Raw genomic sequence first — 25,468 nt, 5'->3', positions numbered from 1 at the left:
CAAACTCGGTACTTTTTTCCCAATTCCATAAAATTCAACACTTAGAAAGTGACAAAAAACTTTAAAATAGGTATTTGAAACAAACCACAGCTAATTTTCATAATGGACTGTACTATACGATAAACATGTCAGTCAATTTGACAACCTTGTAGGAAATATTATTCAATGAAAATATTGTCCGGACCCTTAGTATTTCTCTTCGATAAATACTTTAACACATTGTGAACCACTTTTCTTTGACGACTATAAAAAGATTTTAGCAATTTAATTCACAAAATCAATTGCGCACATTTAAAATAAAGTTTGTTTACACTTTGACAGCAATAGACTGACATGCAAGGTGACATGTCAATGAAGTTTTCAGTTACTGTTGCCATTAAAAGAAATTAGTACCATTAGTTTTCCGCAACATGGCGAGGGTTTTTATGTTCCTGGTCAGGCTATAACTTTCAAAAAAAGTTTATTTGTTTTGAGATGGCTGTCCTTGTGATTTATAAACATACAAAAAAATTACTGAAGCCAAATATATTATTTAGTATTACTTACAGTAACGAAGATAATAATTCTTACTTAATCACTAAGGAATATCGTGAGAAGAAATCTTTCGTATTAAAATTTATTTACATTAAACATTGTTTTATTTTGTAAGTATGGTCACCCTACAATCTAAATAGTAGTACGATGCGGCTAAACGTGGGCCGCCGTATTGAAGAACGTATCGCAATGACAATCCGCCTAAACGTTGAACCGCCGTATTACAAAACAGAGCTGTAATGTAAAATGCCTAGTGGTAATGTAAAACGGCGGATTATACAATCCGACTGCGACATAACCACAGAATAATAAATCTGTACTACGTACAGAAAGTTTACCTCGCGAAGTATTTAAAAAATTGTCTACTCAATGTCCTCAACATGGTGTAATTTAGCTTGTCACACAGTTGAGCACCGTTTTGTTTACATACATCAGTGATCGGTACTGGGTCGATAGGGCTCACTGCTACAAGAAGCTACTGTGTCGCCATGTAGCGCATCACGCGTATTTTTTTCATTCCATAGATATTTTTTTACAGTGGTATGTACTCTGTGGTGAAGAATACGCGTGCGCACAGTGGGCCACAGTTCCAGCTACTTATTTTTGTTCCGTTTTTCTCTCGCTCTCATCAAATGGTGATTCTTTGTAAAAGAACGAGACCACATGATCGGAAATGGGTAGCTGGAGCTGTGGCTGATAGAACATCACTCACTACTCCCTGTGGATTAAACCCGCCGGCGGGTACGCCGCGCGTGTTTTGTTTCCGACTCCCACTCGGGGAGACGAACAGGCGTGGTGTAACTGACCTTCCCCGCAGGGCGGCGGGCGCGGCGGAGGCGGAGGGCGCGAGCGCGCTGGACGCGGCGGGCTTCGCGTTCGTGCGGCGCGTGGTGGCGGCGCTGGAGGCGCGCGGGCTGGAGGAGCAGGGCCTGTACCGCGTGGCCGGGGTCGCGTCGCGCGTGGCGCGCCTGGTGGCGTCGGCGCGCGAGCCGCGCCCGCCCGCGCTCACCGACGCCGCCGACTGGGAGACGCGCACGCTCACGTCGGCGCTCAAGAGCTACCTGCGCGCGCTGCCCGACCCGCTGCTCACGCGCCAGCTGCACCGCCAGTTCATCGCCGTGGCCAGTGAGTGCGCCGATACCGAGTACCGGTTTACTGCTTTATTTCAGCGGGGCCTCTCGCTCCTCGAGCGTCCACGGAAGACGTTGTGGTGTCCCTTGTGACACCTCAGCATGACGCTGAGTGGACATGTACCGTTTTGGTGACACGCTCATTACTTACTTTATTCAGTTTTAGTTTTATTTCATTTGCTTGATGTTGTTTTGTTTTTATTTTTACTAAAACGTTATTATCCCACGACGACACTATAGTAGTATAGTATCGTGATCAGCTTTGTGTTAAAGCGTAGTCCCTGCCGACAGAGAGCGAGCGGCGCGCGGAGCGGGTGGCGGGGCTGCGGGCGCTGGTGCACGCGCTGCCGCCCACCAACCGCGACATGCTGCGCCTCGTGCTCGAGCACCTGCGCAAGTACGTGCTACCAAATATTCATCTGTATTCCCTACTGCTGCTGTATATTGGCAAACTTCAATTCTTGTACAGAGTTGTAAAAATAATAAAATGGCAAAGCTTTCATAATCCATGGATTGTGGACGACGAAGCCTGCTTTTACCATTTTATTATTCGATCCTCTATAGTCTGGTCTGCGAGCACGTAGAATTTTGTCCAATGACCCCAAGCTACCCATCCTTATCGCTAGCGCGTAATTATGTTGCTGTCGCGCTCGCACACTCACTGCGGGCGCCCGTCGCACAGTCGCGACAGCAATATAATTACGCGCGAGCGATAAGGATGGGTAGCTTGGGGTCATTGGACAAAATTCTACGTGTTCACAGACCGGGCTTTACACACTTTTATGATTTTACGCTTGACACGATTTCAACTCACGAAACGATACCCCCCGTGCAGTGTGGCGGCAAAAAGCGACAAAAACCTGATGACGCACTCCAACCTGGCCGTGTGCTTCGGGCCCACGCTGCTGCGCGCCGAGCGCGAGACCGTCGCCTCCATCCTCGAGCTCAAGTTCTACAACGTCATCGTCGAGACGCTGCTGGAGCACTACCACGAGGTGAGCGCGGGTCCCGTGTGTGTACGAAGCGACGAGGACCTGATGACGCACTCCAACCTGGCCGTGTGCTTCGGGCCCACGCTGCTGCGCGCCGAGCGCGAGACCGTCGCCTCCATCCTCGAGCTCAAGTTCTACAACGTCATCGTCGAGACGCTGCTGGAGCACTACCACGAGGTGAGCGCGGGTCCCGTGTGTGTACGAAGCGACGAGGACCTGATGACGCACTCCAACCTGGCCATGTGTTGTACGAAACGACAACGATCCAATCCAATGGCGTCGGTGTCAGGTACTAAAAAAATGCATAATACCATAGAAATAAAATCACGTTTTATCGGTTTCATAAAAGTGCATCAATTTATAAGTACCCTATACCAATGGTTCCAAAATTATCTCAGCGGATACAGTAGCCGAGCCTTATGAACGATGTTTGTTTCTCGTGGCGTACTGACCGCGGTTTGTTCGTAGATATTCGAGTCGCCGCCGCCCGCGCCGCCCGCCGCGCCGGCGCTCGCGCAGCCGCCGCCGCCGCCCGTCTACAACGGCATCATACGGTGAGTCGCTTCTCTTTATGTCAATACGATCGATACAATATCCCGTAAATCAATGAAAACCTTACTACCACATACCTACTCCACACATCACGGTGAGAAACGTTTTTCTATATTGCATATTATTTAAGTCATAGAACGAAAATTGGCCACCACAATGAATAGAATATGTGACAGTAAGGTTGTCCCCAATATACGGGACACCCGTTGTACAGGGTGGCCCAGAATGAAATTCACTTTTGAAAATTCAAGGAACAAAAATCTGCGTAATTTTGTAGAAGTTTATAAATTACAATTCAAAGAAAATTAAATAAAATTTATTTTTAAATTTACCTTTTTAAAATTACATCGTCCAAGAGATTTCCTTGACGCTTACAACATTCGATCAACATACATCAAAATCTTGAAATGCGGTCGTTAGAATTACCTCGAAACCTATTTTCCATTTTTTGTCGAATGTTCAGCTTCAGTTGCTGCATGGTTGTTGGATTATAAAATTATACTCTATTCTTAATGTAACACCACAAAAAGGAGATTTCTGGAGTGAGATCAGGGCTTCCTGGTGGCCAGGAGATGTCACCCCTGCCTGAAATATTTTTTTTGTGGGAACAAGTCTCTTACCATCTAAATGCTCTCATTTGAAGTGTGACACGTAGCCCCATCTTGATTAAACCAAGTCTTCCTGTCATAGCCTTGCGAATCTTGCCACTTTGAAATCAAAAAGCTTTTCAGCATGCCAGTATAGCGCTCTCAAAAATTAATCATCCTTTCGATGCAACAAACCAATTAAGCAGGGGTGAAATCTCATTGCCACCAAGAAGCCCTAATGTCATTCCAGCAGACTTCTTTTTGTGGGGTTACGTTATGAGCAGAGTAAACTCTAATAATCCAAAAACTCTGCAGCATTCATCCATCCTGAATCCATTTCGAGGTAACGAAAGTTTTCCAAAAATTTTTATGTATGTTGACTGAATGTTGTAAACGTCAAGGAAATCACATGTACGATCAAATTTAAAAAAGAAAGTAAATTTACAAAAAAAAATGCATGAAATTTCCTTTAAATTGAAATAGTTAAAGTTCTACAAAAATGTACAGTTTTCATTTCCTTAAGTTTTCAAAAGTGAATTTTCTTCTGGGCCACCCTGTATATCTGGGGGCACGGCAGTGCCCCCGCCAAGTCGAGCGCAAAGCAAACACTGCCGTACCATCCTTTACTGGAACCATTTCGCCGCATTTTCAGGCCCCTATTTGAGAACCTCTGGATAAGACCAGAACGCAGAAATTTTCGTCATCTAGTAAGCTATAATCACATACTTAAAATCCAAAATTTCAAGTCTGTAGGTCATTTAGTTCCGAAGTTAAGCGAAAGCAAAGTTTCGCATTTACGACACTCACTCACTGATGATCATCAAAATAGAACTAGTACTTCCCATAAACTCAGAGAGCTGAAATTTGGTACAGAGTTAGGGTTTAATGGCTACATAAAGGGAAAACTATAAAAACTAGGAAAATCGAAGATCTGGAGTATCACCACATTCATAATCAATACTACTCCGGCACCGTGGTGTTCGCCTGTATCGCTCACCGCTAGATGGCGCTAGCACTAGCAAGCGGTGTCCAGATTTTTTTCCTTTCTAGAGCCCCCCGTCGATTAAGTTGAATGTTGTGTAATTTGCATTTCATTGATTTCGTTTATTATATTGTAAGGTTCGCTAAGGTTATGTTATTAAAACAATTCTGATTCGTTGTCCATTTTAAAGGTCGTTGAGTTTATTTGTGTTTAATTTGGTAAAAAAATGTCGATAAAATGACGACGTTAAATAATTTTGCCACTTTCTACAAAAAGAAGTGAAATCCCACCAAAAACATTCTGTAAAAAACTAGCCAAGTCTCGATGGAGCTGCTTGTTTATCTCTAAAAAGTAATGAAATCTAGACAAAGTCGTGCCAAGTCTATGGTTCCTTACTGCGATTTCTTTATTATTATAGTTAATGTTGTGTGACTTGGCCGTTGAACAATCTTTATTATGATAATCATACATAAGTATTATTGAAATACGCAGCTTTATTAAACCTACAATTGACTGGTTATTGTTGAATCAACGTTTTCCAAGTGGCAATTTTCCATCGTCAATGGGTAGCGGTTCTGGCGACAGATTGGTGCAATGGCGTTATGGAGCACCTGGTTTTGTCACCCTTCAACGGCCAAGTCACACAACATTAACTATAATAATAAAGAAATCGCAGTAAGGAACCATAGACTTGGCACGACTTTGTCTAGATTTCATTACTTTTTAGAGATAAACAAGCAGCTCCATCGAGACTTGGCTAGTTTTTTACAGAATGTTTTTGGTGGGATTAGTTTTTCTACACTAATATTATAAAGAGGAAAACTTTGTTTGTTTGTTTGTTTAGTTGTAATGGATAGGCTCAAAAACTACTGGACCGATTTTAAAAATTCTTTCACCATTCGAAAGCTACATAACTCACGAGTAACATAGGCTAAATTTTATTTTGGAAAACAATAGGGTCCCGTAAAATATTTGGGATTTTCATAAGACGTGGAAAAGCGCCATCTATCGTCATTGGTTAAAATCTTCTTGCGACTGACAAAAATTTTTGAGGTACGTAAATATTCATGAAGGCAAAGCTGTCAAACGCCATCTATCGACATCATTAGTAAATTAGTAACTAAATATTACATGTATAGCCTGACCAGGAACATAAAAACCCTCGCCATGTTGCGGAAAACTAATGGTACTAATTTCTTTTAATGGCAACAGTAACTGAAAACTTCATTGACATGTCACCTTGCATGTCAGTCTATTGCTGTCAAAGTGTAAACAAACTTTATTTTAAATGTGTGCAATTGATTTTGTGAATTAAATTGCTAAAATATTTTTATAGTCGTGAAAGAAAAGTGGTTCACAATGTGTTAATGTATTTGTCGAAGAGAAATACTAAGGGTTCGGACAATATTTTCATTGAATAATGTTTCCGACAAAGGTTGTCAAATTGACTGACATGTTTATCGTATAGTACAGTCCACTATGAAAATTAGCTGTAGTTTGATTCAACTACCTATTTTAAAGTTTTTTGTCACTTTCTAAGTTTTGAATTGTATGGAATTGGGAAAGAAGTACCGAGTTTGAAGCGTTCATGAGCAGACATTGCAGTTGAATATTCAAGTTCTGAATTTGATTATTGATGAATAATAAAATAAATCCTACTATCTCGATAGATGGTTTCATTTAATTTATTTAAACCAGGTTACCTTTAATAATATTTTTTCGTTAATTTATGAAAATATCAAATTAGCCCGTAATCCTGAATCCTGGTACATAAATTTAGCCTATTAATTTAACACAGGTACGACTGTACTCAGTGTTGCACTATCAAATGCAATTGAGGCGCCTCTATGCCAGGGTTTTTATGTTCCTGGTCGGGCTATACTATGAATAGCGCTGTTCGTAAATAATATTGAAAATTTAATAAATAAAGATATTTTATGTAATTGAACCATTCACTGTATGTACCTATTTGAATCATTCACTGTGTTTAAACGAGCAAGGTCAAAGTGTTAATTAGTGACTTTTTACAAACTTCCTTGCAAATTCTTACTATGTGCCGCCATCTACCGAGATGAATATTAGGGTACGGTTCACCGGCGGACAAATGGGATGGGCGCGTGGGCGATTGTAGTTAAATAGGATAAGAATTACCTACTTCGTTTTTATTTTCTGTATGTAATTTGTTAGTTTTTTGGTAGGGTCTTTATTTTAATTACTTAGGTTGGTAGGTACTTACTTATTTGATTTTAATGATAATTACTATAGGTACGTATAATTTTAGTAGAAAGAAAGGTAATTGAATGACTAAGTGACTCACTCACTCATCACGAAGTCTCAGAAACTACAAGTCTCACTGGCTGATCAAAGCCAGGTGATCAAAGTGGAATACACCTCCTTTTAGAACGTAGGTAGTCACTAAGACGAAATTTTGCAAAATTCAACCCTTATGGGAGTTAAAAAGGGGGTTGGAAGTCTGTATTGCAGTCCTCGGTTTTTAAAGTAAGAGACTTGAAAGTTAAAATGTACGCTCACTATGATCTCTAGATATTGTGGAGGTGTACATAATATACTGTTCGGTACACTGTGGTACTGTGTACACATCGGTTTGCTGACGATATTGTGGTCATGGCAGAATCGTTGGAAGATCTTGGAACAATGCTCGAAGACCTTAATTGATTTTCCCAACAGGTAGGCCTGAGGGCGAACATGGACAAAACGAAGCTTATATCGAATGTCCATGTTGCGCCCTACCCAGTTTCAGTTGGGAGCTCAATTCTCGAGATTGTCGACAAGTAGGTAGATATGTCTACCTCGGACAAACGATCCAGCTAGGTAGGTCCAATTTCGAGAAGGAGGTCAATCGTCGAATCCAATTCGGCTGGGCAGCGTTCGGGAAACTACGCAACATCTTTTCGTCCAAAATACCTCAATGCCTGAAGACTAGAGTGTATAACCAATGTGTGTTACCAGTGATAACTTATGGCTCAGAAACGTGGCCTCTCACTATAGGCCGTATACAGAAGCTCAGTTGCACAGCGTGCTATGGAGAGGGCTATACTTGGTGTTTCTTTGCGAGATCGAATCAGAAATGAGGAGATCCGTAAACGAACCAAAATCGCTAACATAGCCCAACGGATTAGCAAGCTGAAGTGGCAATGGGCAGGGCACATAGTAAGCAGAACTGATGGCCGATGGGACAGAATGGTTCTGGAATGGAGGCCGCGTACCGGAAAACGTAGCGTGGGACTTCCTCCTACAAGGTGGACCGACGACATCGTAAAGGTAGCAGGGAAGCGCTGGACGCAGGCCGCTTCCAATCGATCAACATGGAAAGCATTGGGGGAGGCCTATGTTCAGCAGTGGACGTCCTATGGCTGAAATGGTGGTGGTGGTGGTGGTACATATACTGAAAATGTATCATTAGAAATCAACCACGGGGGCTAAGGAGATAAAAGGAGGGTTGGATGTTTATATTATGAAAGTCCTATGTGGTTAAAGTAAGAGAGTTGAAATTAAAAATGTATGCGCTATAAGTAGATGCTAAGGGCGGATTTTACGAAACTCCACCCCTAATGGAGTAAAACGAGGTCCACGCGTACGAAGTCGCGGGCGGCCGCTAGTATCTAATATACACAAGGATGTAGTCATAATCCTCATTATCATGAGATATTTATGGTTTAATCAAGTTCGAAAACAAATTAATGGAATTAGTAAATGTCAATTAACGATTCTCAAGACCTATATGTACTATTGGGGGGGGGGGGAAATAATAGGTATCTTAATGTTGTACACACTATGTTTGGTTCCATCTTTACACTAAAACAGATTATTTGACCAAATAAAAACTAATTCTATTTTGAATGATAGACATGTATACAGTTACTAATTCGTACGCGTGGATCCCGTTTTACCCCCTGAGGGGTAGAGTTTCGTAAAATCCTTTCTTAGCGGTTGCCTACGTCATAACATCTACCTGCATGCCAAATTTCAGCCGTCCAGTAGTTTGGGCTGTGCGTTGATAGATTACTATGTCAGTCAGTCAGTCAGTCACCTTTGAGTTATTATTCAGATAAGACATCTATAGAGTTACTAGCGGCCGCCCGCGACTTCGTACGCGTGGATCCCGTTTTACCCCCTTTTCCCGAATTTTCTTTGCTATAAACCTCACGGAGCCCGAGACCTTTCCAACGAATGCAAAACCGTGGAAATCGGTTCGTGCGTTCTGGAGTTATAGCGTCAGGGAGGAAAACCCGACTTATTTTTATACAGTGTGAGTCACGTTAAAGTGTACATATGAAAATAAATGAAACTAGACCTATTTTTATCGACAAAAAAGAGGTCAAAAAATTTTTGAGATTTTTTTTTAATTTTTTATAGATTTTTTTTTCTTCCAATTACTTATTGTAAAGAAAACGTAATAACTTTTAAACTAAGCGGTATATCCTGATAAAATAAAAACAGTAATAATGCTAAATAACAGGCAATACTAAAAAAATACATAAAATACACAAAAAATGCCAACAAATAATAAAAAATGATACTTTTTGAAAAAAATCTGCTTTTAAATTCGTGTTTTTTTGGTTATTTGATAAATTTCTCCAAAAAATGCCCCTATAACAGGTGGTTTTTATAACTTTGCATTATTCTCTATCGTATTATCTTTGTAAAACCAAAAATCGTATGTCTCTATCCCTATCAAAACATTTGCTATGATCGTTTGAACAAAGGCCTGCCACAACATTATTCTCCGCTACAGGTAGAGACAATTTTAATTTTAACTAAAATGCTTATTTTACTTCGAAATCTTTTGTTTTTATTTGAAATCTAACTTGTCTTTATCAAAATTACAAATCTAGAGCCATTTTCAGTTTCGTTGTTACCAAAGCGTTGAATGGCGCGCCCGGAGAGGCTTAGTTCAAACGATCATTGCAAGGTAATACGATAGAAAATAATGCAAAGTAATAAAAACCACCGGTTATAGGGGCATTTTTTGAAGAAATTTATCAAATAACCAAAAAAACACGAATTTAAAAGCAGATTTTTTTAAAAAGTATAATTTTTTATTATTTGTTGGACTTTTTTGTGTATTTTATGTATTTTTTTAATATTGCCTGTTATTTAGCATTATTACTGTTTTTATTTTATCAGGATATACCGCTTAGTTTAAAAGTTATTACGTTTTCTTTACAATAAGAAATTGGGAGAAAAAAAATTCTGTAAAAAATTAAAAAAAAATCTCAAAAATTTTTTGACCTCTTTTTTGTCGATAAAAATAGGTCGAGTTTCATCTATTTTCATATGTACACTTTAACGTGACTCACACTGTATAGTAGATAATATAATGTAGAGTAAAAAGAAACTTCAGTATAATTACGATCGATTTCTTAAAATCGGTCAACCGCAGGAACGTCATAATCCGTGTAATCCTAGCAATGGCCACAACATTGCCTTGCGCAGATTTTATCAGCACATTTATTGATAGGCATGATTTTAATTACAGCTGTTCTATATGACAAATAAACAAACAATCGAAATACATATTTCCTTAGTATGGAAAAAAAGTTCAAAAACTTTACAAAACAAGATGTAAGTAGTTTTATGTAATTCGTTACGGGCACAACGGCACAATATATTTTTTTTTTTTAATTTCTTATTGCTACCTACTTTCCAGTCTCTGCTCAGGGTCTTTGTTCGCGATACTTGTTTGTTGTTTGTACTCGATCGAGTAGGGACACGTTGTAGCAGGCAGCGAAAGGTTTCTCGCGAAACAATAGTAATTCACAATCATCGGCCTTCAAGACACCAAACTTATCTTCCAACTTTTTGTCAGTGGTGCATTTGTTTACTCGCTAATATTTATGGCCACATTGTTTAGGGACCAACTGTGCATTATTTACAATCATATTCGCTGACAGCTGAGGAGAACAAGGCGTTACCGGTCAAACAATCCGGCTAACGCGATTTAAAGCGTGAAGTAATAGTTCCGTGAATTGTCGATTCAGTATGCAAGTGTCACGCACGGCGACGTGCAGTGAGCGCACACGCCAGGTGCTCGTTTTTTGTCGCTCCTTGTGCGCTATCTACGGCCGCGCCAGGTGACGAGCCGTCTGTGCGACGCCGCACGCCACTCTCGCCCTACTCCCGCGGAGATACGGGTCCCTGTCCTGCGGTGAACGTGGCCTCGAGCAATTAACTCGCTGCAGATGTTCGAGCTATAAGTCTTCTTTTAACCGAGATCGGGATCGACCACTTGAATACACTCTAGTATAATATGAATTCTGTAAAATATTATCCGTGACTTTACCCCTGTCCGACAGAAATGATGATAGTTTTTTTTTTATTTATTAACTACTTGGGGATATTAAATACCGTTAAGGTTTTAGGTGGTAATGTGCAGAGTCCGACAAGGTGGACGAAATCAAATTACCCTACTTATTTTTAAAATACCAGTGTTCTCCATACCATCTTCCTTCATACCCTGTTTGTTTACTTCGTTGCTTCTGCAATCCTAATGTTAATCACTACCTGATTTTCCAGCTTTTGTACTTGCTGATTGATTGAGCAACTAACTGACTTAACGTTAATATTTATTTGAGTAGTATGTATGTACACATTGTCGGCCGTTTGGTGTAGTGGTTCAGAACGGACTACTATGCCGAGAGGTCCCGGGTTCGATTCCCGGCCGGGCAGAAATTTAAATGATGAATTTTAATTTCTGTGACGGGTCTGGGTGTGACTATGTATAATATTTACGTATTTAAAAAAAAAAGTATATAAGTAGTATATCCGTTAAGCTAGCACCCATAACACAAGCATTAAGTTGCTTACTTCGGGGCTAGCTGGCGCTGTGTGAAATTGTCCAAAGATTTATTTATTTATTATATGAAAGTATACATCTTTTAGTTCTTTTTTTGCTTTTACTGGCTTTTACTTGTAAAATCATATTAATTAGTATTTGCGTAAGTGATACGCAAATACAGGGTGTCCCGTAATGTAACGTCAAGCCGGAACTGGGTGTTGAGGCAAGTTGTGCTGGTTATCAGAAAAATATAAAAAAAAATCTATGTGGCATATTTTAAAAATAATAGGCATTTAAAAAAAAACAAAAAATTCTACTCCAGGTGACGGTCCTTTTGCTCGTGTTGCCACAAATCTTCATTTTTTCCAAATTTTTTTTTTGTTATGTAACCCTGAATAATGCTTCTCTAAATTGTTATCAAAATTACAAAACCAGCTGCTCCAGCTTGGATGAAAAAAATACATTATTCCCAAAAAAAATTTCAAAATAAAAATTTTGCCTAGTTTAAACTGACTGTACTGAAAAAAAAAATGTACTATGCGAGTGTGGCAAGTGACGTCATAATTTGGCGCATTTAGTAAGGATTCCAAAATGGTATAACACTTGGTAAATTTTTGCTGTAATTGTCGACAATTTTTGGTTTTTTGGAAATAGTCCCGTTTTTAACTTTATCTACCTTGGTTAAAAATTATTATTCTAATGTGCCCAAAATTCAAGTTTATATGACTGACTACCGTACAGTCAGTCACAGAAACTTTTGTCACCATGACAGTAATTAGTAGTTGACATACTGTGACAAAAGTCACCCGTGCGCGCGCGCCTTTACTACCTGCTCTGCCTGCACTTGTACTTGGTAACAGGGATAATAAGGATATGAAGTTTCGGTTATGGATACGGTTACGGATATTAGAATAATATTATACCGGTTTCGGTTACGGTCACGGATATGAAATCATTTCAGATTATCCGAAAGTCTCGGATAATTTCGGTTACGGAATTATTAGAATTTCAAAAATGTAGGTATAATACAAATAGCAAGTGGGTCGTGAGCGTGACCCACATAGCTACTTTATGTACCAACTAAGACGACACCTATGTATGATAAAGGTAAAACAGGCTGGCATATTAGATGGTGCCAGCGAATGCCAGACAAGTTGGTAGGTAACAAATATTAAGATTTAAGGTAGGTACAATTCCAAGACGGGCCGCAGACCGCAAACTGCAACCGCAAACTCCAAAACTATGAAATCGGCAGCGCGGCATTGCAGCTGCGGCGTGTATACTGCAGATTTCATAGAGTTTTGCAGTTTGGCCTTTATCCGAAACTATCCGTAACTTTTGAATCAGTTTCGGTTACGGTTATGGACATTTTTTTATTTCGGATATCCGATAGTTTCAGTTACGGTTACGGATATCCATAACATCCCTGCTTGGTAAGATGGCCCTCTCCGTCCCGCTCATACCTTTTAAAATGGCTTCTCCACCTCATTTAAGCCAGAAACTTGAATTTTGGGCACATTAGAATAATATTTTTAACCAAGGTAGATAAAGTTAAAAACGGGATTATTTCCAATAAACAAAAATTGTCGACAATTACAGCAAGATTTTACAAAGTGTTATACCATTTTGGAATCCTTACTAAATGCAAATTATGACGTCACTTGCCACACTCGCGTAGTACAATTTTTTTTCAGTACAGTCAGTTTAAACTAGGCAAAATTTTTATTTTGAAATTTTTTTTGGGAATAATGTATTTTTTTCATCCAAGTTGGAGCAGCTGGTTTTGTATTTTTGATAACAATTTAGAGAAGCATTATTCAGGGTTACATAACAAAAAAAAAATTTGGAAAAAGTGAAGATTTGTGGCAACACGAGTAAAATGACCGTCACCTGGAGTAGAATATTTTGATTTTTTTTAAATGCCTATTATTTTTAAAATATGCCACATAGATTTTTTTTTATATTTTTCTGATAACCAGCACAACTTGCCTCAACACCCAGTTCCGGCTTGACGTTACATTACGGGACACCCTGTATACCTTGAAACATAAAGGCTGAAGGATAATTTTGGGGCGAGGAGAGCGCCAGGTAAGTGGTGGCCACGTGACCGCGCCGCACGTGCGCTCGCTTCCGCATCCACTCCGGCGCAATCTTGTTTAGATGAGTGACGATACACTCGTCATCAGAAACATATTATTATTTTGCTTACCTTTTATACAGGGTGGTTGGTGGAAGGTTAGATAAACTTCGTGGATGTATAGGTAAGGTCATTTTGAGAATACAAATTAACCCATTTGACCCTAAGTCAGCTACTTTTATTTTAATTGGCTTTTTGTTTTTATTATTTTTTTTCTGAAATGTAAAAACTGCTGAATTTTTTTTTCTCGTGTGTTTTCTACCGAATTTATTATTTAGTATTTATTAATTTCGAATATGTCTTTGGTCTAATAACAGATATAATTTTGGATTCTAATAATGATTGGATAGATAGTCATGAGCCGCCACAGTTTACAAAAGTAAAAAAAGTAGCTGACTTAGGGTCAAATGGACGATGCTTGTCTAAACCTTCCACCAAACACCCTATATACCCACCCACTATACCCTGTATACCCATTAAACCGGTTGGATACAAGGACCTGATACTTATCTATCCACTTAGGCATTTCATTAACACGTAAATAAATATCAAGTAATGGTAAACTATTATGCACGTTCCGTTCTACATATTATTATCTCAATGGCAGTCTTATTTTTATGTTTAACTAGCTGACCCGGCGAACTTCGTACCGCCTTAGCGTAGAGATTTTCTTTATATTTTTTTCCGTAAAAACCTTGTACAGAGTATTAGAAAACTACAAAAAAAAAATCAGCCAAATCGGTCAAGCCGTTTTCATGTGATGTCGTGACAACGGAAAACGGGTTTCATTTTTATATATATAGAAGATAGAAGATATGTATATTATGTGTATAATAGTAATATAGGTCGCGAAATCGTCGTATCGTTCTTAAAATTACCAGCTTTGTTCAATACCGAATGAATTCAATTATTGTGTCAATCACGCAATAAGTGTTTTTGCGCACAATGCGGCACCCGTCGCTATAAAAAGAAACGAACCAAACAAATCCTTCGCTCCGATAATAACAGACAAGAAAAAAGGCTCAATCCGGTCCAACTGAAAAGGGAATCGTAACGGATGTCTCGACAATACCTTCGCCGTGGAAAGGAAAGGGCGCAACGAGATAATGCGAGGGCGCGGGGCGGGGGCGCGGAGGCTGCGTGTGCCCGACAGCTGTTCGCGGCAAAAACAACCGCCACCTCGCCTCCTCGCCCGCCTGCGATAAGCACTAAGTACCTGACCTGGCCGCTACCTGCTATTCAAAGACTGAGCTCATTAGCTGACGCTCCTATTGTTCTTTTATCTAGGAACACTTCATTCTGCTTTTTGTGGCACTTACAATTATTAAACTAAGTATTTCCTCCTGTTTTGGATAATAAAAGCCCATGCCGTTTATCAGCCCATTTGCAATTTAGAATGATTATACTAAAGCCAAGTTTAAAAATTACGTGTTATTTTTAAATTATAATCAAAAAATGCAATAAAACTTGTCATGTCTGACCTTCTTTATGGTTGCTTAACAACATGCTATTTCATTGTTATGACACAGTCATGTAAATAAACATTCAATATTTTATCAAGTATATTATTTTATGTAATAAATTGGCGACAGGATGCCGATTTCAAATAAAAACTACACTAGAGTGCGAGCTGCACTACGAGGAACCCTTACACGAACAGAAAATTACCTAAACTTGCAAGAAAACTTATGTAACGAAGAGATTGAATCACGACTACAGTCATTGGAAAATACATTACAAAAATTTCTAGAAACACAAGAAGAAATAGAATCTCAAGTGGACGAAGAATTGTTAGAACAGGAAATTCAAATAAGGTACGAAATAGAAGAATTATGCACTACTCTAAAAACGAAACTCTTGAAATTACGTACGAACAATAGATCCACCTATGAGGAATCACAAAATACAGCTCCGATTACAAACATTGCAACTGGACATGTACCGAAATTACAATTTCAACCATTACACGAAAAAGAGTCGTTTCGAAATTTTAATAAGAGATTGATGGTATATTTTCTAATAAATAAAATCGTTGAACCTAGAACAAAAATATACATTCTGCTATCTACATTACCACCAGAACTTCATGAGAGACTATATGATCTGTGTGCACCAGACGATCCACTACATAAAACTTATGAAGAACTTACCGCAATATTGGACGAATACATCGACCCTAAGCCCAGCGTTTGGGCTCTACAACACAAATTTATTTCTCGAATACAACAAGAAAATGAAACCATTGCAATGTACGCATCAGAACTTAAGAAACTTTCATCAAATTGTGAATTCAAATGCATGAATTGCAAGAAAACTACCGCGGAAAGCTTCCTATCTCTACAATTTATACGAGGACTTAAAGACGGCGAAATTCGTACGAAAATATTACAAGAACCGGACACATCTTCTTTTGCTAAATTATTACAAATAGCTTCAGCAAATGAATTGGGTAAAACAGAGAGCTTAAAAATTACATCTGATATTGAAAAACGTACTGACTGCATCAACAAGATAATCAGTTCTAATAAAAAACCAGCGATACAGAATATGAATCGAAAATCACCTAGGTCAATTAAAGACCTATCAGGTAAATGTTTTCGCTGTGGGAAGCCTGATCATCGTGCAAATGAATGCGGAGCAATCAACTCTACATGTCGAAAATGTCAAAAAGTAGGACATCTGGCAAGAGTATGCTTGAAACGGACACAGACGAATCAGATTGATGATGGTTTGAATTCTGTAAGTGATGAAAGCATAGCTGATATTAACCTCATCAAAAGTGAAGTCACAGAAAGATATATGATTACTATCACCATAGAAAATAGAACAATTAAGATGGAATTTGACACGGGTGCTTCATTGTCATCGATGTCTCTTGCTGACTACAACGCCCTGAATATCAATAAAAAGATTTTCAAAACTGATATGAAACTGAGAACTTACACCGGAGAAATAATTAAACCTTATGGAGTCGTTTACATCAAAGGAATTTACAAGAACCAAAATTTCTATGGTAAATTGTATATTATTGACAAAAAGGTTGATCCAATATTTGGTAGAAGCTGGATGAAAGAATTAAACATCGAACTAGCAGATGTTCGATTAGTTGAATCAGTACCTCAAAATAATAATATATTAGACCAATTGTTGGAGGAATTTGCATCTTCTGTATTCCGAACTGATCTTGGTAAAATTCCCAACTACATGGCACACCTCAATTTAAAAGAGAACACACAACCAATTTTTATAAAACCTAGAAGAATCCCTTACGCTCTTAAACCTAAAGTAGATGAAGAAATCGATCGCCTTTGCAAAATAGGCGTAATTACAAAAATAGATCATTCTGATTGGGGCACGCCGATCGTTCCAATTGTAAAACCTAATGGTTCAATTCGACTTTGCGCTGACTACAAGATAACATTGAATAAAGTTATCCAAGATGAAAAATATCCGATTCCAATAATTGAAGACATATTCTCGGAGATGAATGGAGGTAAAATTTTCTGTACACTTGATATTACGCAAGCATACTTAAATATGGAAATGGACGAAGAAAGCGCCTTACTACAAACCCTTAGCACACATAAAGGAACATACAAGGTTAATAGACTAATGTTTGGAGTCAAAGTAGCACCAAGTCTTTGGCAAAGATTTATGGACCAACTGCTTCAAGGACTAAGCGGAGTAAAATGTTTTTTTGATGACATAATTATTCAAGGATCATCTGAAAGTCAATTATGTCAACGATTGAAAGAAGTTCTTTTAAAACTTAAGGAAAACAACCTGCGAGTGAATAAAGAGAAATGTCACTTCTTTAAACGCAGTATTAACTACCTAGGTCACACTATTGACGAGCATGGCTTACACAAAAACAAAGACAAAGTAAAAGCCATATGCCAAACGAAACCACCTAAGAACGTTAATGAATTACGTACATTCCTCGGCATGGCAAATTACTATAATAAATTCATACCAAATCTAACGGCAATTACAAACCCTCTAAATGAATTACTGAAGAAAGGAACGGAATTTATATGGAATTCGAAATGCCAGACCAGTTTTGATAATATAAAGAAAGAAATTCTTAGCGAAAGAGTATTGACATATTTTGATCCAGCCAGGCCACTTGTTCTAGCTACTGATGCGTCACCGCTCGGATTGGGAGCTGTTCTCTCGCATAGATACCCTGATGGGTCCGAACGGCCAATCGCGTTTGCGTCGAGATCTTTAACTTCAAGTGAAAAGAAGTATAGTCAAATTGACAAAGAAGCAACAGCTATACATTGGGGGTTAAAGAAATTCTTCCATTACTGTTACGGTCGAAAGTTTACACTGATTACTGATCACAAACCATTAACTTCGATTTTTCACCCGAACCAAACCTTGCCAGCCCTCAGCACCATGAGATTGTTTCATTATGCACATTTTTTATCTGGATTCGATTACAATATTGAATACCGAACTTCAAAGAATAACTCCAATGCAGATTACCTATCCAGATTCCCTGTAGAAAATGTTAAAGAAAATTCAATAGACCAGCATTGCGCGTACCAAATACAGCAAATTAACACACTGGAGATAGGGCCGCAAGTCATCGCTCGAGAAACTGCTAAAGATAATGAACTTAAGCCTATACTAGAAGCGCTAAAGTCCGGACGATCTCTGAAACATTATGGGTACAATGATAATGAACTTACTCTACAAAATGATTGCATTTTAAAAGGAAGTAGGGTATTTATTCCAAAAAACTTACACATGCAGATACTAAACGAATTACATGCGGGCCATATTGGTATTCTGAAAATGAAGTTACTAGCTCGTAGTTATGTTTATTGGAAGAACATAGACAAAGACATAGAAAATAAGGTCAAATCTTGCAGAGCATGTCGTTTAGAACAGAATCAACCAACTCGAGCTCCTATTCATCACTGGGAAGAACCAAATGGTCCATGGCAAAGAGTTCATATTGACTTCGCAGGTCCATCAAATGGACACTATCTTTTCATTATCGTTGACGCATTTTCAAAATGGGTTGAAATAATCCCAACAAAAACCACTACAAGTTCATGGTGCATAAAAAAATTAAATGAATTATTTGTCACCTTCGGAATGCCTCATATATTAGTTTCAGACAACGGCCGCCAATTCACATCAACAGAATTTGAAAATTTTATGACAGAATGCGGAATAACGCACCGAAAAACCGCACCATACCACCCAGCGACCAACGGCCAAGCTGAAAGGTTCGTACAGACCATCAAGAGAGCACTGCGTGCAATGACGGGGGAGAGAGGCGACTTAATGGATAAACTCTTAGTGATTAAATACCGACTGAGGCGTACCCCTGGCGCTAGTGGACACTCAGCTTACGAGCTCATGTTTGGCCGAGAAGTAAGGACTAGACTTCATACTATGCTCAAAACCCCATCAACCTCTCCATCGAGAACTAATGACACATTGGCCTCACATACAAGACATTTTGTTTGTGGAGACAGAGTGCAGGCTAGACTTTACGGAAGTTCCGCTCAGAAGTGGACATTTGCCACAGTGGTACAGCGCCTGGGCAAGCTGCACTATGTCGTGCGTACGGACGGCGGTCTGACCTGGACACGCCATCTAGACCAGCTGCTGCCGGCGCCACTGGTGCCAGCAGTGTTGCAGCCAGGAATCGCGGCGGAGGCGTGTCATGTCTGACCTTCTTTATGGTTGCTTAGCAACATGCTATTTCATTGTTATGACACAGTCATGTAAATAAACATTCAATATTTTATCAAGTATATTATTTTATGTAATAAAACTAGAAGAGAAGTCGATGACCATTGAAAGAGCATAAATTAATTATGTATGACATAATAATTATCTTCTACAATATTTTGGTCTCACATTTAGATTTAAGGTCTTGCTTGTGTTACGCTCCACCCGCCCTTGCCATATGCAATCGCTGTGCCCGCCCGAATCACCTGCTAATTTATAAGCGAAGAGCAAATAAGACAAAGACGTATTTAAACTTTGCATTTACTTATTAAGTGGACCTAGAATATCACTTGGATTATTTTATCAATAAAAACTAGCATCGAAGTATTTTATGATGTTTGTTGAAATGAAATGAAACTATTTATTTGCAGAATGTGGTACATTAGATGTTAAAAGTTTACACATAGATAGCCCACCTAGGTGGTACTTAATTATATTTTTAGACATGAAACTTTTTTGGCGATACTCCATTTGCTTGGAATGATAACGATCTGCATAATTTTATCGATTTAGTTTCGAACAAACTATCTTTTAAATATGTACATTTTGGTGTTTTAAAGCTAATCATTCTGCGTGAATTGTTAATATGTGTTAGGAAGCATTTATTAAAAATATACTTCCTACTGCGTTGAATTTGAATTGATGCGCAAACGGCGGAGTGTCCGCGGGCACAGGTCGCGTAATTGCGGCACCAGGGCGCGCGGGCCGCGGAGGCTGCGCCCGCGGAATGCGCCAGCTGCGCGCCGGAATGCGCACCTGCCAGGCCCAGCATCTCGGCGCTGCAGGGGCGAACACCCCTAGAGCTAGCATTCACATTTAATTTTGCCAAAGGAAGATAATATTTACCTACGAGGTCTATTGTGGCTTTGAAGCCTTGCGTGAGCTACATGTACTATAGAATTATAATGTCGTAAAATAAAGTTTAATAGTTTTGCCATTTAATTTTCACTTTGTTATTTGGCAATGTCTCACGCAATGCTTTCCATGTTGCCTGGTTGGTAGCGGCCTGCGTTCAGCGCCTTCCTGCTACCTTTATGATGTCCTCGGTCCACCTTGTGGACCTATGTTCAGCAGTGGACGTCCTATGGCCGAGATGATGATGATGACGATTTGGCAATGACAAAATCCGAGACCATCATGTTGCCCGTGAACCATCACACAGCTAGACCACCATCAGTTTATTTAATGAGATCAATAGTTTTTTAGTTCATCAAAAAAAAAAAAGAAACTATTCGTTTACGGGCGCTTTGCATCGAGCAGAATGATCAGGTGGCCTGGGTAATGTAATTTGAATGGAAATAATGAAAAAAGACTTGCATATTTGTGTCACGGCCCGCAGCGCCGGCGGTGGCGGAGCCGCGGACTTGTCGCGTGCGGCAGGTGCGCCCGCACCGATAGGGTTGCCTCGCCACAAGGCTTGCATCTACAAGAACAGTGGGGCTCTTAGATAGTATTTGTTTATGCAGCTGAGTTAGTTTGATTAGAAGACAATTTTTTTATTTTTTATTCTACATTATAACAACGTATAAGTATTTCCATCACAACAAAGAATTAATGTGCTTCATTCTTGCCTCATTATTACTAAAATATTATCAACTAGCTTTCCGCCCGCGGCTTCGCCCGCGTGGAATTTTGTCTGTCACAGAAAAACTTTATCGCGCGCGTCCCTGTTTCAAAAACCGGGATAAAAACTATCCTATGTTCTTTCCCGGGACTCAAACTATCTCTATGCCAAATTTCATCAAAATCGGTTGCGAGGTTTAAGCGGGAAAGCGTAACAGACAGACAGACAGACAGACAGACAGACAGACAGACAGACAGACAGACAGAGTTACTTTCGCATTTATAATATTAGTTGGGATAGGATATAAAAAGTTTACAGTTATTTCAGTAAAATAAAAATGTTTGTTTAAAGATTTGCTTATGACGTATCAATATTCAGTACAACACAATGAAAATGATTCGCTGTTTTTTTGCCACCTTTCTTCCACAAGTGTTGAGGTCGGCCCTACAGGCTCACGGAGTGCGCATCTGCCGGCGCGCGCCAATCACGCCGGTGCGCGCGCGCGCATATAAGCCGCGGCTCCCGGGGCGCAGCGCATTCGCCCCCGGGACCCCGACCCGAGCGCTCCTCCGGGACCCTCGGCCTCCCGACTGTTCCTCCACGTTGTACCTGCGATATTCGCACTAGTTTGTGTTCCGAAGTGCCCAACTTGTACCTGTGATCAGTCTAGTGATAGTGTTAAGTGCCAAAATGATCATCTGCCTGTCTGGATTCGTTATTGCTGGGTTGGTATTTAATTTAATTTTCCAAAGTTTAAGTTAGCAAGATAGGTGCATATAACATTAGCTAAAATTTAAAAAAAAAACTACGCAGCTCATCTTAGTGTTAATGTTATGGTTTTGAAAAATTCTTTCAGCATTAAAATCCTACATTATTTCTGATGAACATAGGCGGTACAAAGTTCGCCGGGTCAGCTATTAATGAAATTCTCTATTAGCAATTTTTTTGTGAAGATGGTTTTTAATTTACATTCTATTTAAATAAATTGTGAGCACAGATGTTCGTATCGGCCTCATAAATCTAGATATATCACTATAATGACACCCTAACCCCGACACGAAAGTTAGCTTATTGTGAACCTTAAAGTGAAGGCAACAAGTCGATCCGGCAATCAGCTGTTCGCGCCAGGTGTTACGTCTGCGCAGGGTCTTCACATTTTTTGCTATCCTCGCGAATGAATGCCGAGGGTGAATGCATTGATTTGTATCAATGTTTTTTTCCACCTTGAATTTATTTCGTTTAGCTGTCATGAAATAGGCTGAATAGGACAATGGAAAGAAATGGAATATTTGTCGGTTTTTTCAGTTATTGTAAATATGTATTACAAAGCTTTTTATATTATAAAAAAATATAGTTATTTGTGGTGAACAGTGTAGAAATATCAAAACGTCTAACAAATTACTGCTTTTTGTTACAGAACCTCACCGACATCGATACCCGTGTCTGCCAGAAATGATATCGTAAGTATATTTACATACCGGCTAATTAAAATTATTTTTTCTCAATATGAAAATGTTATTACTTTTTCCGTGCTCAGATAATTTATTATAAGTAACGTGTTGATGCGATTTCTGCTCAGTAGTGTGTTGTACGGGCGCACAGTGGTCGGCTTTGTATGGGAGAGCGGAAATAATTACATTTTTCAGTGTTGTCATGTTTCTTTTCATAATATTGCTTTAAAATGATAAAAAAAATGTTATATAGTGCAATGTCTATGTTTTAATACATAACAGAAATTACTAACAAATTAGTCACTTTTTTATCAGGTCTAAAACTTCTTGGTTTAGAACTAAACATTTTTTGCTGATTTTATTTCTAAATTTATTGATCAATGGATCAGACGAAGCCAGAAGAATGTTCATAATATCCTCATTTGCACCGAGAATACCTACTCTCTCATCCCCGTCTCGTCATATCCAATCACTTAACCTCATTAGATAAATGAATCGTATGTCAAGGGTAGCAGATATTAGCAGCTAATTTATAATAGGCTAGTTACTAGAAGGACGAAGGAATCTTTTGATACATACATCTCCACTAGGATCGACAAGGCAAAAAAGTTATGGTCCAAGAAAAGCAATAATTTCGAATATAAAAGAGTGTCTTTTATATAGGTCAAGTAGGACATGACGACAGCAGTTATTTGCAAAATATATTTTAAATGTAAATACATAATGCTTCCTAAAAGACAATTAAAAAGAAATATTGTTGATATCATCAATGTCTTAAGAAATACATTCGTAGACATCCGAGCGTAGAAACTACGCTTAAATAAATATTTCGTGTTTGATCTACTTATGACGCATAATTTTCCTTTAAAATAACGTTTAATTGATATATTTTTTTGTGATTATGATCCCATAACTATTCTACAATAAGGCTACTATGCTAATTTTAATGAATTAGAACCTTCCAATTTTGGACTTTTTTCCGCTTGCCGACTACTGTGGGGCGTGTCGCTAATGTTGTAAATGTTTCTGCAGGGCCTGAGCGTAGGCGTGCTGGCGGGCGCGGGCGCGGGCGTGCCGGCGGGCGCGGGCGCGTGCGAGCGCGGCGGCGCGCGCTACTCGCCGCACCACCACCAGCTGCTGCACCACTTCGCGCCCACGCCTGGTACGTCTCATCTTTCCCATCAGTCCCTTGAATTTAAAAAAGGAACGACAAGTCCACGGAATTCAGTCCTAATGAACGTCGTTCGTTTCCAGGCGTCGGCAGATCGAGCAGCAGTTCCGCCGAGTCGGTGTCGAGCCACAGCGCCTCCCCGCCGCCCGCGCTCCTGGCGCGACCGCAGCAACATTTCGGACGATACACGTAAGTGTCTGCGCGATCTCGCTTTAAGGCCAGCCGGACACGGACTGCTTCAAGCGGTTGAGACCGACTGAGCGTGTACGGCTGGCCTGAACCTGTAAACATGAGCAGCACGGCACCGTGACTGACGTGCGTTCGTTTTGCAGGCGCGTGCGCACGCTGTACGCGTGCCTGGGCGAGAGCGACGGCGAGCTGTCGTTCGAGCCCAACCAGATCGTGACCAACGTGGCGCCGTCGGGCGAGCCGGGCTGGCTGCGCGGCACGCTCAACGGCAAGACGGGGCTCGTGCCCGAGAACTACGTCGAGCCGCTGCCCTAGCCGCGTCCCCATCCTCCCCCCGGCCCTTCCTTGTTGTTGTTTATTACCACTTACTATTTGTATATTTTGTACATTGTAAATAAGAGTCTGTTGATATTTCTATTTATATTATACTTATGTTGTGAATTTTGTACCAAATATACTATAATGTATTATTATCCGCTCGTGGATTAGTGATTAAAAAAATATATTAGAATTTGGTATTTTTTTAAATCCCAAAATATACACAGATTGAGTAGTAAATTTTATTATCGCTGTCGAGATACATCATGTTATGTGCACGTATTACGGAAATATATTCATCGACGGGGGCCAGCGAAGGGAGACGCGGAGCCCGAGTGGCCCCTTCGCGTGGTCGAGGCGTCGATGGTGACCGACGCACAATAAAATAAAATAAAATTATACATACCAAAATCATTAGAGGATTAGTAATCTTAGAAAGGGTAAATTTTTGGACATTGCATGATAAGACTAGGGTGTTTAGTCAAATCTTAATGAAATCAAGTACATGTCAGCCTTGCCAATCCCAAAGCTACCGTCAGTAAACCCTTGATCGCATTTTGGTCGAGTAAAAGTATTTAGTGGTTTTTATATGAATTCGATTAAACCGCCCGGTTCGGACTCCTTTACACGATTATTGCGAACGTAGCTGGACCCAGTATTTACCCTGTCTAACTCACAATAATATGATCAAAATCGCAGTTTAGAATGATCAGTCATTATTTTCCGATGGCCGTAGACCGTACCATTCGCGAAATGGTCACACTCAGATAAAAGTTAAAGCTTACCATTTTTGGAACAATAGTTCAACTTGTAGGTTGAAATGTTAAACGACTTGTGGCCATTTTGCGAAAGGAACAAATGAATGACCATTTTTGAATCCGTGGCGAAATGCGAATGGAACGGTCTGCGTCAAACCTGGCCAATTAACACCTTAACATTCTTCGATTACAATAATAAAAACATAAAAACTCAGCTGCCTAAGGTAGCTTTGGTTATAAAATACGCGCTCACACTTAGCATCAAGACAGCGACGATTGTACAGGTTAAATAATATTTCCTTTACATCCGATGCTTATGCTTAAGTGTCAAGTATTCATAATAATAATAATAATTATAGTACCGCTTACAGGTAAGTAATTAATATCTAGGTCGAAATACATTACTAAAGCAAGCAACAATTCATTACATTTTGAACATAAGCCAAGCTATGTGACTATTGTATAATATCTCGTCGTATACAGGGTTTCCCGTAATGTAAAGTCAAGCCGGAACTGGGTGTTGAGGCAAGTTGTGCTGGTTATCAGAAAA

The 25,468-nt window shown here is 39.6% G+C and overlaps 1 protein-coding gene across 1 annotated transcript; it reads left to right on the top strand.

The window, feature by feature from the left end:
* Positions 1-834: 834 nt before the first annotated feature.
* LOC135081001 (rho GTPase-activating protein 26-like) lies at positions 835-24,353 on the top strand. Its single transcript, XM_063975722.1, has 8 exons — positions 835-1,659; positions 1,956-2,061; positions 2,500-2,833; positions 3,125-3,210; positions 22,449-22,491; positions 23,515-23,644; positions 23,737-23,842; positions 23,986-24,353. Exons 1-8 carry the CDS (start codon positions 1,077-1,079, stop codon positions 24,155-24,157), a joined length of 1,560 nt encoding a protein of 519 aa, XP_063831792.1. The 5' UTR covers positions 835-1,076; the 3' UTR covers positions 24,158-24,353.
* The last annotated feature ends 1,115 nt before the right edge of the window (positions 24,354-25,468 follow it).

The sequence above is a fragment of the Ostrinia nubilalis genome, chromosome 19, assembly GCF_963855985.1.
Source record: "Ostrinia nubilalis chromosome 19, ilOstNubi1.1, whole genome shotgun sequence".
NCBI classification, from domain to species: domain Eukaryota; kingdom Metazoa; phylum Arthropoda; class Insecta; order Lepidoptera; family Crambidae; genus Ostrinia; species Ostrinia nubilalis.
The sequence above is the reverse complement of the archived record's forward strand: the minus strand, read 5'-3'. Positions and strand labels throughout refer to the sequence as shown.